Raw genomic sequence first — 16,254 nt, 5'->3', positions numbered from 1 at the left:
GAGCTGCGCGGAGCAGAGGGTGTTGGGTAGTGAGCCCAATCTTAGATACCCAAGCGTCGGGGTTAACTGCCGGATCAATGGCTGCCGTGGGCTGTGTTAACTAGTCCCTAGCTGTTTTCTCGAAGGAGAAACTTGACTGCAATGCCGCGTAGCGGTCATTGTCATTATGAGGCGTTGCCTTACCGCTTGGCGGTGACCACAGACTCATACAGTGTGTACTTGTATGAAACATGGCAAACAAAATAGAGCAAGTAATAAAATTTTGTTTGAGTGTCCCACATTTATTTAACTTTGCAATTAAAATAGAGGCATGGTATATGTGTATAGCATGTACTTGTAATGTGGATGCTAATATCATTTTTGCACTTTTGTAGATATGCTAAAGGATCATTGAGATCGGTATGTGAAGCATGGCATATCTAGTATGTGAGATCTAGAAAGTGTTGCCAAATCTACGAAATATTGTTGGCATGCTCAAAAGTTTATGGAAGCATGTAAAAGCATATCAAGTGTGATATATTATAGGCATGCTTAGAGGTAGTAAAAGCATGTGATTGGCATGACATTAGCTCAATTTGAAAGAGCGTAAAAGATAAGATAAAGTGACTTATCTTATGCAGATTTGGAGGCTAGCGGAGTTGGCCGAGCATGACGGTTCATTGCTCCGGTGACATTCCTTACTAGAAGGCTAATGATCTCGTTGATTGAAACGGTGCTTGTGCCTCGTTAACATAAGATAAGGGAAATGATTAGCACCTTTGTCATGTAGGTGACACAAATAGCGGATTTGTTTAAGAACCAGCAAGCATATCCTAAAGTAGGGATATATGCATAATTTAAAGTGTAATGGTAAATTGAAATATGGTGACCATGTTACCGTAGCCTGAGCTTAGTATGCACCACGTGGTGGTAGACATATCCTATTTCAAAAGGTGTCTAATGTACGCTGCACATGTGAGGTAGTCTTTGGCATGCTCAATTTAAATTTATATTGACATAAGAAAGACATGGTTACATGTCGTGCATGTTTTACTAGACATATGATCACCAATTGTCAAGGATAAGTATAAAACTCATCGCAAGGTCATGTTATTATGCGGTGCATCATAATTGGTGGTGAGTCGTAGTGTTCGAGGTCAGCTTGGAATGACCTTAAGCAAATGTATATGCATATTCTTAACACAAGGGGTATCATTGAATTACCAATGATGAGTTAAGTTTGCACAAAATGAGGAGCATTTAATACTGCCAGCTGATCATGCATGTGAGATACTGAAATTTTATCAAGGCATATATATATATATGAAGTAGAGATGCTTATAAACACCGCAAGGCAGCAAGTAATTATAATGATAGTATGGCCCAATTGCTGAGACATGTGGCTAGCTATCAGACATGCATTAGACATATGTGTAAGGTAGCCATATATGAAGCGGTGATGAGCTGCGCACTTGCATGGGTATACAGGTGTAACAAGTTAATTGATGATGAGATTGCCAATTATACATGAATCATATGGTTCTGGTGGTAGTAACTTAGCAGCTCAGTAAGCATATATATAGAGATGCGAGGTGCATGAGAAGGAATGAGAGGACGAATGAAAGACTTAGCTTTTCAAGTTGCTCTCTGGCCACCGTACAAGCCTACAGTTCGATGGCATAATTGAGGGCAGAGTTGTGATGGGTAAGACCGGCGGGTGTGTAAACCAGATGTCCTGGTGTGCAGGTAAGATAGAAACGCTGCCCAGAAATGGTGCTCTGCCCAGTATGGCTGGCTAATAACCATCAGCGGAAGAAGTTCGCTGGCGGTAGTCTTGGTGGGCGGAGGTTTTGCCGCTGGTGCTCAAGAGTCCGGCGGAGACTCAAGAGTCTGGCGGAGACCGAAGAGTCCGGCGGTGGCTGAAGAGTTCGGCGGAGACTCGAGAGTCCGGCGGAGAAGCAAGAGTTCGGCGGAGACGCAAGAGTCCGGCGGAGACTCGATAGTCTGGCGGAGACTCGATAGTCCGGCGAAGACTCATACCGGCTAGCGGAGGCCTTGGACGGCGGAGGGGTGAAGAGTTGGTGGTCGGCGGAGGTTCAAATCTCAGCGGAGGATCTGATCAATGCTAGTATGGCGGAGGTTGGCCAGCGGAGCGGAGGTTTGGGAAACTGCAGCAGAGAAGTTGGGCGGAGCGCAGCAGTGAGCTAGCGGAGTCGTGCCGGAAGAGTTCGGCGGAGGCTGCCAGCGAGCTATGCTGCGAGCAATGCAGCGGAGCGGAGCCTTCTTGCTGATATGGCTAGTGGAGCTGCAGTTGCGGTTTGGCGGAGCGGAGGTTCCGAGCTGGCGTTCAGCGGAGCGGAGTCTGAGCTTGAGTCCGGCGGGCGGAGCAGAGGAGTTGCAGCTGGCGGAGCTGCAAGTTGGGCGGCATTTGGAACTCAGCGGAGGGGAGAAGAAGAGTTTGGCGGAGGTGGTTGGGTGCCCAGAGAAGTTTGGCGGCAATTTTTCAATTTTTTTTTTTTTTTTTAGGTTCAGCGTTGACTAACCTTGGTCAGCGTTGACCGGCCCCTGATGGGCGTTGACCGCCTCCGCCGGGCGTTGACCAACCATCTCCAGCGTTGACCAAGCATTGACCGGCCCCTGATTTGATGTTGAACGAGCGTTGACTCGACACTTTCGGGTCAAAGTTCGTGGTAGGCGACGAAGCCTTTGTGTTGGCTTCCCACAGACGGCGCCAATGTTAATGCTTGGATCCGTGGGGATCTAATTAACGATAAGTAAGAGAGAGAGAGAACGACACAAGATGTATAGTGGTTCACCTCCCGCCTTAGCGGGAGACTACGTCCACTTGAAAGCTTATACTAGTGTGTCGAGCCTTGCGGCCCAAGTGCATTACAAAGTGTGTAATGGAGTGTATTGAATGGTGTTTAAGTGGGAGGAGGCATTCCTTTTATAGGTGAAGGAATGCTTCTCCTTTACATTTTCTTAGATGTGGGATGCAAAACTACTATTCTAGTCTAGAAAGCCGATTTGTGAGGGCATGTTGGCAAGGCGGGGAAGGTGGCTTCCCGGCGACGGATTTGCGACTTCCGGATACCGTAGCGTAGCTTGAACATAGGGCTACAAGATGCATGTCTCGGTTGGGCCTCACCATGGCTTGTGGGTGTCTCAAAGAGGGTGTTACTTATGCTTGGTGATGTAGTAAATATACTCCATATTGTTGGAGGTATGTACAGTTACATTCTTAACAAGTTTTATTTTCAGAATATTTGTTTCACTAACTAGAGTTTTAGGGCATGTTTATTATGAGGGACTGGACGGGACTGGGTACCATAACACGAGGTAGCCCGTGTTTGGCAACAATCGGGACTATGTTAAATGAGACTCTGCAGTCCCCAAAACACAAGCCACACCGTCTACGAGAGTGACGCCAAAACTCACGGGATTGTGGAATCTGGTGTTGTAGACGCTGAAATCCATTCTCGCTTGATCTGCTTCGCCTCAACCTCATCATTCTCTCTCTCTCTCTCTCTCTCATTCCATTCATTTGCTCTTCGGTTCAATTTCATGTTCTCTCTCTTTGCACTGATTATTTTTCACTCTCCCCTTTAACCCTCTACCTTCTTCCTTCTCTATCTCTTGTATTATAGATGATTTGTTTATGAGTTGTAACTATTTTAAGGATTTGGTGTCTAGGTAGCTTGATTTGCAGAGAATTTTGATCAATTTGGTGTGTGGGTATCTTGACCTGGTAAGATTTGTGATCAATTTTACATTTGTGCTATTTTTTTTTTTTTTTGTGGGTTTAAGGACTGGTTTTTGTTAAAGGTTGAGATTTGTCTATGTTTTTTGCATAGTTCCTCAAGGCTTGGTTAATTATTAATTGAGTTGGTTCTCCTCTGTTAGTTTTCAACTCCACCAATCAAGGTTTATTCTGGTGTTCTTCTTGCTTCTGTGGTTGTTCTTTCTTATTGACAGTTGGAGCACCAAACATGGATTAGGACTCTTTTAGAAATAAGCCAGGTTATAAGAGTTCGAGACTGTTTAAGGTGAAAGAAGATAGTCTTGTGAAACAAACATCACCTTAATTAACTCCGCTAACAAGTGCTGTATTTTCTCTCACACACACACACACACACATATATATATATATATATATATATATTTTGTCAGTATGCATTTACTTCCATTATCACATGCATGGATCAGATCATGTGAGGACTTATGTATGGTTGTTGTAATATCACTTTCTCCTGCCTCCTACTTGAACTTTCTGTATGCAAAAAATTGTGTAGGATTGTTACAAAAATAGTCCTAAATAATGAAAACGACAATGTCCATTTTGTCCACCTAATCACTTTGATAAGATGCCGACCTTCTGAGGCATATTCTCTCCATCTACTCTCCAGAAGCCACTGCGCCATCTCAAGTGTTGACTCTCAATAAACAAACTGCAAGATCTGCGGTTTTTCTTATGTCAACATTGTGTCATGCATTGACGACAACAGAAGGGGCCTCTCTTTAATACAAATAGTAAACTGATCATTTTGCATTTTGCAATTCAAAAAATATGGATCTACGTGATTTTAGAGAAGTAAATTTAATTACTGGTAACTTAAAATGCGTCACTCATATATATATATATATATATATATATTCTCCTCATATTGCTTTTGGACATGGAATCTTTCTAGCTATTGCGACATCTCATGCTAAAATTTTATCAGCTTTGATCGTCATATAGTCTTTATTTTTTAAGTTGTTGTGGTCGTTTTCATAAACAAAAAATAAATTGATTGTATATTTTGACTATTACGAATAGCCACCAAAATTGTTAAAATAAGGATAAATAGGTTCATGCCATTCAACAAAGTCAATTCTAAATTCTTGGCCATATTTTATTTTTTATCAAATTATTATTGTCACACATTGGAAAATTGTCTTCTTCATTTGATTGGTCCTCTTCCAAAAGGACATGAATTTTCTATCAAAATATCAGCCCTTGACTATTGACTATTTGTATTTTGTCATTCAAAAATGGATACCTCATGCGCATGGCATTGCATGCTCAAGTAGTGGTTAAAGCTCGCTGCACTCGATCTGAACTTGGACAGCGGAGAAACAAATTTATATTTGTATCAAACAAGTCAATTGAGGTATAAATCAATTCAATTATATAAGAAATTATTGAATGAGCTTGAATGACCTTCAGTTTTATATGAAATAATACATATAGTGTTTCAGTAGTTTACAAATCTATATTCAAGATTAGGAATGGTCGATCATATATGTAGCAGGCTAGCAGCCATATAATTTTGTCTTCTTTTTGTGTTTGCCTGAGTAAAGCTTGCTACAAGTAGCAGCCAGGTACTTGGAACTGATAGTCTCATGATTTGGTTTAATAATTCAAGGAGCATAGACATCAAAATGGAAAAAATAATAATAATTTACGGTTGCTATTGGTGTTTAACCTGCAAAAATCAAATAAAAGTGTCCAGAGGGATTCTCATTGGAGGAGAGGTATCTTCTCTATGAGACTTTTTTTACTGAATTGGAATTTGATTACGAGGGGTTTGTAGATGCTTGTGCCATCGAGACGTGGATTGTCAGGGACTTTCTCATCAGTGGCAGATTCAGAATTCAAATTTTGGAGGGGGTTTAAGTCAGTATCAGAGTTTGAATAGAAAATGTTTGTTGGAAGTAAGTCCCACATTGGAAACAACTCTCTCTTTTGCATCCTTTAGATGTGTATACACAACACACATTAAATGGATAAGTGAAGAGGCAAGGCCCATGGGGATGAAACTCTAACTAACATATATACAAGACATCCGATCCTAATGGGATTTATATGTGTATACACATATAAATGATGCAAGTGGGAGGTTTGTTTCCAATGTGAAATTATTGGTTCGTCTCCAATGTGAAATTTATTTCCAACAAAGTTCTAACAGTTAGTATCTTCTGAACCAAAAGTAGACGATATATTTACAAGACATCCGATCCTAATGGGATTTATATGTGTATACACATATAAATGATGCAAGTGGGAGGTTTGTTTCCAATGTGAAATTTATTGGTTTGTCTCCAATATGAAATTTATTTCCAACAAAGTTCTAACAGTTAGTATCTTCTGAACCAAAAGTAGACGAACAAAGCACCCACAAAAAATACAAGAAAATTGATTTTGGTCACTAGTCCCCATGTAGCCAGAGAAGGGAAGTGTATTCCATGCACCGTAAATGCATAGGTACTTGCAATATGAATGGATGTAATTTTTTTGATATTAAAATATAGGGGAAATGATCATTTACCCAATTTCTGCTTAAAAATTATCCACTTGCTCCACTAACTATTTTTTAACCCCGTTTACCCAAAACACTCTAAGGGATTATTTCCCCTTTACCCAATTAATTCTTTTTTATTAATTTTTGGGACTTTTTTGCCCTCTCCTTCTTTCTCACTTAGAGGGAGAAGTCATCCTCCACCTTGACGGACTCCAGTGACCAATGGCCGGCAACCAACTCCTGCGACCCGTAACCAGAATCCTGCAACCGATGACCGGAATCCCGCGACCCTTAACAGGAATCCTGCAACCGATGACCGGAATCTGGAATCCGGCTATTATTGCCCCCCAGTAATCATATTATTGCCCCCCAATAATCATATTATTGCACCCCAATACTCTTATTATTGCCTCCCAAAAATCATATTATTGCCTCCAATAATCATATTATTTCTGTCCAGTGAATTGTATAAACTCCCAAAACCAAAATGAATACACTACATGCACAATTGATCATATTATTGCCCTCCAGTAATCATATTATTGCACCTCAATACTCTTATTATTGCCTCCCAAAAATCATATTATTGCCTCCAATAATCATATTATTTCCGTCCAATGAATTGTATAAACTCCCAAAACCAAAATGAATACACTACATGCACAATTGATCATATTATTGCCCCCCAGTAATCATATTATTGCACCCCCAATACTCTTATTATTGCCTCCCAATACTCTTACTTTTATATGTTTTCTTTCCTTCTGGGCATTCTGCCCCAATTTTACCAACAAAAAAAAAAAAAAAAAATTACGGTGAAGCAAACTGAGCTTCAGATCCATTTGCAAACCGAGCAAGCAAAATTGGGGCAAGCAAACCGAGCTTTAATCTTTCCTTCTCAGATCCATGAGCAAAAAAAAAAAAAAAAAAAAGATTACGGTGAAGCAAACCGAGCTTCAGATCCATGAGCAAACCGAGCAAGCAAAATTGGGCAAGCAAACCGAGCTTCAATCTTTCCTTCTCAGATCCATGAGATTCAGATCTCCACACTCTTCATCTCCACCAAGCAAACCGAGTTCCAGACCTCACAGTCTCATCTCCACAAACTCATCACCCTCGAGAACCTCCCCGTCTTCCACGGCAACGAGAACGTCGTCCACTAGCTCACCACCACCGATTGCCACTTTGCCTACCTCGACATCCCCACCGCCGACCGAGTCAAGATCGCCACCACTAGCTTGCGCTGCGACGCGAGCCCCTGGATCAGCTGGTATGAGTCTCGGCACCCGGCGAGTGCACCGTGGTCGATTCATCGCGACCGTGTGTAATTTGGAGCAGAAGAGGTAGCTGAAGGAGTATGAGGTGGAGTTTCTGAGGCTGGCTGTCAGAGGTGGGGATCTCAGAGCCGTGGTTGAACAATTCATAGAGAGAGAGAGTCTGGGAGAAGGAGAGTCGTGAGAGAGAGAGAGGGCAATACTGTCAAATACTGTTTGATTGGGTAAATGGGGTTAAAAAACTCTTAGTGGAATAAGTAGGCAATTTTTAGGCTAAAATTGGGTAAGTGGTCACGGCTCCTAAAATATATAAAGGAGTGGATTAGATGAGTGACTTTTATTTTTTTAGAGATTAAAATAACCTACAGTGCACTTGCACTGTCGGTGCATACAATCCTTTCCACCAGAGAAGAGAGGAAACCCAAAACTTGGCCAAAGTCTGTGACCAAGATTCAAACGACACTGCCAAGAACCCAAGTGACGGCCTCTACCGCTCTCTTATGTTGAGAGAGTTTTTTTTGTCTAGGTACAACCTTGAAATAGAACTTGCTTTACTTTAAAGGTCTTTGACTCAAAGCACTAAAATTGGCCAAAATTACCCACTTATCCAAACAACAGAATTTTGTTCCATTAACCCAATTTAAAGAGAAATGATAAACATGCCATCAGCCTAATTAATAAACTACAGCCACTGTCATGCCATACACACACATTCTCTCTCTGTCTCTCTCCCCCCCCCCTCGGGATTCAGAACCAGACGCCTCCGAACCTGGCTCACTCCATGACGGAGGCTTTAGTGAGTACTCACTCACTACTGCTCTGCAGGTAGTCGTTCTCAAGTTCGGCACAGCGAGGAATCAGAATTCTCTCTCTCTCTCTCTCTCTCTCTCTCTCTCTCTCTCTCATCCCTCTCACTTGATCCACCACTCACCGGCGGAATACTGCGTTGGCGTACTAGTCGAACTCACGTCTCAAAAAATGAAAAGTCAATAGCCGCAAAGTGAGGGACCATGGTGGCAGGAGAGTGGTACCTCACGACTTCACGCGCCACGGCGTGCGTGTACCTCATCCGCGCCAGTTGGTCTGCCATGATCAGTTCATCCGACTCTGGGTCCAAAACTCGAGCGACCTCTTCCCGGACCTTGGCTAGAACCTTCGGGTGCGAGTCGAGCTGCACCATCACCCACAACGTGGAGGCATCCTGATCAGCAAATAGAAAGTCGAATAGGTGAAAATGAATTGGGCTAGATGTGGCCTGATGGGGGTGAAGAATTAAAGGAACTTAGTACCTTGTTTCGGTATTCGCAGAGAGCAAGAAAGCAGATAGTTTTTTTTTTTTTTTTTTTTTTTACATGGGGGTAGAAGGAAAGAAAAAGGAAAAAAAAAAGTTTTATTGGGGGCAATAAAGGTCTATTAGGGGGCAATAAATGTCTACTAGGGAGCAATAAATGTTTTAAATTGATATAGTCTCCTCGTTCTTTTCCTTAATTAAAGTTTTATTTGTCTAATTTTATGAAGATTAGTTCTGATTTTGGGGACCGAAAGGTTTATTGGGGAGCGCAATAAACCTCTCTGGCCCCCTATGAGATCTCCAACAACTTTTTTGGGGACCTCCAGCGAGGTTTCATAAACTTTTATTATCCCCCAATAAAGGTTTATTGAGGCCCAATAAAGGTTTATTGAGAGGGCAATAAACCTCTCTGGTAATCTATGAGATCTCCGACGACCTCCGGCTAGGTTTTCAGATAAGTCTGACGAAGTCTCTTATGGCTTCTCTCTCTCTCTATCTCTCTCTCTCTCTCTCTCTATGTAACAAAGAGGTATTAGGGAATATCTTATGGGTGGTTCTATTCATACCTCCAAATTTGCTATTTAGACCTCTCTTGATTTTTGAAAAAAATTAATCTCTATTTTACCCCTATATAAACTGTAGGAAAAAAAAAAACCAATTCAACACAGTTCGGGTCGTTACTTTTCAGTCACTCATAGCTTTATTTCTTTCCTCGTATGTAAAAATCGTGCTGCTAATGAAGTATTGTCTAGTTAATTAAATCTTATCTGGGTTAGCCCTTTCAAAACTGTTTGGATTAGCTTTCTTTTTCTCCTCATATGTACAAACCGTTTGGGTCTTCTGCAATTATCATTTTGATTTTCCTTTTGTCTTTTGATTGAGATTACTAATCACAATCAAGGATTGATAATCTGGAAATTAGTTATGATTGAGTGCATGTGAAATTGATGAGAGATTTTTATCAAAATCCTACAGCCATAAACATCTTGCTTCACACCAATGATGCTAATCTTGGTGTGTGTGTGTGTGTGTGAGAGAGAGAGAGAGAGAGAGAGAGAGAGAGAGAGAGAGAGAGAGAGAGAGAGAGAGAGAGAACCGTAGCACATCCACATAGGTTTGCAGGTAGAAGACTATAAGTTGGAGAAGGGGAAGAAGAAAAAAAAGGGCAAAGTTGGAAGTTTGTTGTGCAAAAATATCAAGAGAGGTCCACATAGAAAATTTGGAGGTATGAATAGAACCATCCATCTTATTAGAGTTTTTATGGTTAAGTGGGAAAAAAAAAGAGTTGGTGGTATAAGGAGAAAAAAGTCCCCAGAACTAGAGTAAATGGTCAAAATCCCTTAGGGGAAGTGATCATTTACCTAATTTTAGCTTAAAAATTGCCCACTTACCCAAACACTCTAAGAGATTGCCCACTTACCCAAACACTCTAAGAGATTATTTCCCTAATACCCAATTAAGTATTTTTTAATTCATTTTTATTTATTTTTGGGACAATTTTGCCCTCTCCTTCTTTGTCACTTAGAGAAAGAAGTCATTGGAGACCTTGCTTGACTCCGATGGAGGACTCCGGCGACTTGTGACCGGAATCTGGCAACCGATGATCGGAATCCGGCGATCGGTCACCAGAATCCATAATCCGGCTACCGGACTGGTGACCGGATTCCGGCGTCTGAATTTATTGCCCCCTAATAATACTCAGTAACTATATTATTGCCCTCAGTAATCATATTATTGCCCTCCTATATTCATATTATTGCCTCTCAATAATCATATTATTGCCCTCTAGTGAATTGCATAAACTCCTAAAACCAAAATGAATACACTACAGACACAATTGATCAATTTATATGCATATTATTGTCCACCAATACTCATATAATTGCCTCCCAATAATCATATTATTGCATCCAATAATCTTATTATTGCCCCGCAATAGACATGTATAACTACTCAATAAAACTTTTTTTATTCTTCTTTCCTTATAAGCCTTTTGCCAAATTTACCAAAAAAAAAAGACGCCGTCCAACAGAGTGACGTCATCCGAGCCCTGCCAGAAAAGCCCAGGCCCCCGAATAGACATTCTAACTTTGTTTCTTCTTTCCTTTTGCCATTACTTAAAAAAAAAAAAAAACTGATTTGGGCACCCATGTCTTCACCAGCCATTTTGCAAAGACTTCGGTTACAGCTGTCAAATTGATAAATCTCGAAAACGGCCAGAACATATTAATCTCTACTCTGATTGACTATTTTGCCCACAATTCCAATCATTTTGCAATGACTTCGGTTGACCATTTGCCTTCACACTGATTTGACTCCGATTGCAACGACTCCGGTTGTAGCCTGAGACCGAAGATACAATCAAGTTGCGATTGCCGTGATGATCAGTCGCCGGTGTGAGAGACAGAAGCAAATCGAAGACGTACCCGATTCTACTGGTGGTCGTCGACTCCTTCAGAAGGTCCAGCCTGGCCTCACCGAGCTTCTCAGCAACGAGGACAGTCGGCTTGGCGTTGAGCCTGGCCGCGGAGAGCACGACGATGAGTTTCGACGCAACGATGGCGAGAGTCGGCGTCGTGTTGGAGGGATAGAGAGAGGGAGGGAGGGAGGGAGGGAGGGGAGGGAGAGAGAGAGAGAGAGAGAGAGAGAGAGAGAGAGAGAGAGAGAGAGAGAGAGAGAGAGAGAGAGAGAGAGAGAGAGAGAGAGAGAGAGAGAGAGAGAGAGAGTTTCAATTTAATCAATAGGGGCAAAACTGACAATAGATGTTGGATTGGGTAAATGAGGTTAAAAAACTCTTAGTGAAGTAAGTGGGCAATTTTTAAGCTGAAATTGGGTAAGTGGTCACGGCCCCAATCCCTTACTTTAATTACTTTAACCATGACTTTTTTAAGGGGGGTGAAATTTGCACTCCCCTCTTTACATTCTACACACCCTTCCTAATTTTTTAATATTTTCTGATCTCCTCTTGTATTTGTTTCCCATATTACCCTTCTTCTCCAACTAAATACTCTCAGCAGTGAATCAAACTATTTACCCTTCAACATGTTGATAGCAGAGAAACTTACAGGCCACTAGCTTATCCAAGAAGGCTTTATATTGGTTGCTTTGTCAAGATCCGCCACCCTCCTTCAGACCTTGGAGACTTGGATTTTCATCAAACCTCGAAGCTCTCCAGCTGACAGAACCATGAAAAAAATACAGGCACAAAAGGCAGCATCGAGACTTGCATCTAATTACTTGAAAATCGAAATACTGTTGGTGGAAAGCAACATAATCAAAACGAATATCACTTCAATCATAAAGCAACAGAATCAAAACGAATATCCTTTTTTTTTCTTTCTCATAATACTCCCAAGATTCAAAATCGAAAACCGAAAAACACAATAAAATCCACATCCACCAGAAACCAAAAGCACATTTCCAGTTACAAAAAACTAGTCATTTCACATTGATCTAACCCAAACATGCATCAAACAATCAATAAAAACACTCAGCGATCCGTTCTCCACCAATCCAACACTAAAAATCAAAAATTAAAACCTCATTTCAAGCTGAAAACGATAGCAAACCCCTAGATTCAACAATTCCATCACATTTGGGCTTCATTTTTTCATCACCGAATCCAAGTGGCACCGAGAAACAAATTCGCCCAACTTTCTATTCACCCTTCTTCTCCTCTTTACATTCTCTTGGATTTAGTAGCAAATCCAAGAAATGGGTGTTTGTATTTGTATTTGTTTCCCACATGCAAGTCATCGGTGACCGGAATTCGATGATGACCGCCGGAGCTCCAAAAATTTCTCGTCGTCGACAATTGAATGAACTACCACAAGAAGTGTGACGGCGACGTCGAGACGAAGAGAACGGTACCGGTTGGCCGTCGCGGGGTTGCCGGAACTTGCCCAGAAAACGTCAGAGGATCATGAACTTCGAGCCTTCGATTCTCTTTCTACAGCCAATGCCTGGATGATTCGAGACCACCAAGAGGTCGACGATGAAGAGACGCTTCGATTGATGGAGGTCCGCAGTCGTGTCGTGGCTGGACGACAAAGATGAAATCTGTTTGTCGGTAGGAGCACGAGAGAGAGAGAGAGAAGAAAAATGTTGGAGAAGAAGGGTAATATGGGAAACAAATTCAAGTGGATATCAGAAAATATTAAAAAATTAGGAAGGGTGTGTAGAATGTAAAGAGGGGTATGTAAATTACTAAATTTCACCCCCCTTTTTTAATTACCCCATAAATTAAAATTTAAAAACAGTAAATATTACATGAATACCATGAACCACTGTTAAATTTTGGGATTCCTAAGAGGCTAAGATGCCCCGTGCCGGTACCGGAAGGGTCCAAGTCCTCCTATCTCCCTTGACAAAATCCCTTCCTAACCTCTCATTGTTCCCTTCGCCCCAAACCCACCAAAACCAAACCCCTCGTTCATTCCCAACCCTACTCCTTCACAAACCCTCTCCCTCACTCTCACTCCCTCACTCTCTCTCTCTCTGAAACAAAGCAACATGGCAGCCTCTCTCACCATCTCAAGGCTCCTCGCAGCCCCCAGATCCCTCTCCCTCTCCTCCACCACCACCACCACAACCAAAGCCTCCCTCTTCTCCGCCAAACCCTTCTCTTCAAAATCCTCCTACGCCCCTTTCTCTCTCAAACACCAGACCCACCCCAAACCCCTCAAATTCTCCACCACCGCCGCCAAACCCATCTCTGCCACCATCTCCGTCGGCGACAAGCTCCCAGAGTCCACCCTCTCCTACCTCGACGCCGCCGGCGACGTCCAGACCGTCACTGTCTCTGAGCTGACCAAGTCCAAGAAGGCCGTCCTCTTCGCCGTCCCCGGCGCCTTCACCCCCACCTGTTCCCAGAAGCACGTTCCCGGATTCGTGGAGAAGTCCGCCGAGCTCAAGGCCAAGGGGGTCGACACCATCGCTTGCATTTCGGTCAACGACGCCTTCGTGATGAAGGCGTGGAAGGAGAGCCTCAAGATCGGAGACGAGGTACTTTTGTTGTCCGATGGGAATGGGAACTTCACCAAGGCCATCGGGGTCGAGCTCGATTTGAGTGATAAGCCGGTGGGATTGGGAGTCAGGTCCAGAAGGTACTCGCTTTTGGCTGAAGATGGAGTCGTGAAGGTGTTGAACTTGGAGGAAGGTGGTGCTTTCACTTCCAGTGGAGCTGATGATATTCTCAAAGTTCTGTGATTTTGAGGTTTTATGTGTTTTGGCTGTGGTTTTAGTAGAGAATACGTATGTCCATGCACGAGATTCTAGTTTTGTTTCATAATAATGGATGCGATGCAATCCCTGTAGGGTTTTTGTTTTTGTGAAATGCTGGATTTTGTGCACTTTTGGGTTTTGATTTTCATATAATCAATGATGCATAAAGTTAAACATTTAAGGTTCGACAAAGATGGAAAAAGCAAAGGTTTCGAAGGTATAGTAAAAGTTGGTTTTTTAGATGCTTGCTAAGACATGAAGCTCAGTGCCTTTTACTATACAGATTAGGAAGTAAGGGCAATCTTGAGCTTACTGAATAGTGGACACTAGCAGATCATTCTGGCCGGGTTCATCCTCTGCATACTAGAGTACGCTAGGATATTGGTTCAACTGATAAACATGCCATACTCAAGTTGCTCACATGCTGATGCCTTTTGCATATTGCTCTCATACACAAACGAAAACCACCTGATCCACAACTACATTTATCACGTAGTGAAGGGCATTCGGGCAGCTATGTCTAGCAAGTTCTAATGCAACTCATGTTTAGAAGCAGACACAAGTCACTGCCCAAAAGCAAAAGAGATGCTTGCAGTTACCTTGATTCTGCTTCACATCAATTCAAGAAGGCTCTCCATGCCTCATCTAACCATTGTTTCCTTTGCTTACTCCTCATACTGCAAAAACAAAACATAGTCTTCGGAAGAAGATAATTGCTGTTCAGTTGAATGGGTTAGTAAGACAAGTGGCCATAGGGAATTTTCATATTATTTTAAAACTCAGTTATATCGAATTTCCAGCAATCCTTCTGTTGTATTATTTCACGTCTCTCAGTGTCAGTGTCAACCCAGCAGAGTGCTTTCGTCCAAAGGATCAAGAAAACAAATCAAATTTTACTCCAACAGCACTGAGCTGATCCCTAGTATGCTTGATCCACAGAAATGTAATTTTTATCCCAAAAAGGGTACTGTTATGCTAGGAATCCCACGAAGGGTTACTCTGGTGAAAGAATCATACTAGGGATTTGCCTAAATCCGACAAAGGGTTGATGATGGGTGAAAAGTAGTAAATACACTGGTGTTCATATTTGTATTGAAGATTGAGTGGTTGTCTATTTATCTCTTGTGAGGTTCTTCCTACACACTCAAATACAGTTGTATCACTGAACTTTCTCTGTTCTTGTTCTAGCTTGTATGCTCATAGTACACAACAGTGTCATTTCTGGTTGGTTAATCTACTTGGATAAAATCAGTTTCAATGGCTGCAACTCGAGCTCACATTAACTCACTTCTGAGTCTTTATCCCAATCAAATTGGATGACTCCAATTTTATTAATTGAAATGGAGCTTTCAGCTCTGTTTTGTGCCAGAGGGCAATGACCTGTAAGGTTACTTCGATGGTACATAGTTAAATACCCCTGTCCTCCCAAATTTTTCATCACAAAAGACGAAGGTGTGGCAGCTGAGGTCACTACTGCTTATAAAGAGTGGGTGCGAATAGGTAAGGCTTTACGTCGTCTACTCAAAGCAACTTTGTCGGATCAAGCAATGCAATATGTAGTTGCAAGCAGAACTTCAATGAACTAATGAAGCATATAGCTTAGTCAGCATGAAAGGTATTCTACTGTGTTCAGGGCAATTTATCATTTAACTCAAAACTGATCTTCAGACCATACAGAAGGGCACAAGATGCTATTGAAAAGTACCTTCACAGGATTAAGCATGCTAGGGATCAGCTAAGTGCTGTTGGAGTCAAAGTTTCTGAAGAGACCAGTCTACTAAATCCTACTTTCTAACGCTAGCTCATGACAACAATGGCAGATGTGACTCTGATGGTGGTGGCTGGAACAACTTCAATGGAGGATATGGAACAACAGGAATTATGGAGGCAGCAAGACAAAACTATGGTGGCACAAACAAGTTTACCAGAATCAACTAGTGGAATGGTGGAAACAATGGCAGAGGTTACAATGGTTATATTAATGGCATCGATCTATACAACCAAATCTACCAACCCGAATTCCATGTAGGCTGTAATTCCTTTTGAATAAGGCTAGTGAAGAGACCTTATTCTAGTAAAGTTTAATTTCTTCAATGAATTAGGCTAGTGTCGATTCCCTTGAGTATAGTAAGCCCTCGTAACACCAAGAAGCACCGCTGCCTCAGCCATATAGCTTAATCACCAAGGAGTTCTACCACTACAT

The 16,254-nt window shown here is 41.9% G+C and overlaps 1 protein-coding gene across 1 annotated transcript; it reads left to right on the top strand.

Annotated features, from left to right (window-relative positions):
- The first annotated feature begins 13,211 nt into the window (after window positions 1-13,211).
- LOC112195260 (peroxiredoxin-2E-2, chloroplastic) lies at window positions 13,212-14,227 on the top strand. The gene has a single exon (XM_024335633.2). The coding sequence runs from the start codon at window positions 13,341-13,343 to the stop codon at window positions 14,034-14,036; it is 696 nt and encodes a 231-aa protein (XP_024191401.1). The 5' UTR covers window positions 13,212-13,340; the 3' UTR covers window positions 14,037-14,227.
- Window positions 14,228-16,254: the final 2,027 nt, after the last annotated feature.

Source organism: Rosa chinensis, chromosome 3 (genome assembly GCF_002994745.2).
Source record: "Rosa chinensis cultivar Old Blush chromosome 3, RchiOBHm-V2, whole genome shotgun sequence".
Classification (NCBI taxonomy): Eukaryota; Viridiplantae; Streptophyta; class Magnoliopsida; order Rosales; family Rosaceae; genus Rosa; species Rosa chinensis.
Note: the sequence above shows the minus strand (reverse complement) of the source record. Positions and strands in the feature narration are given on the sequence as shown.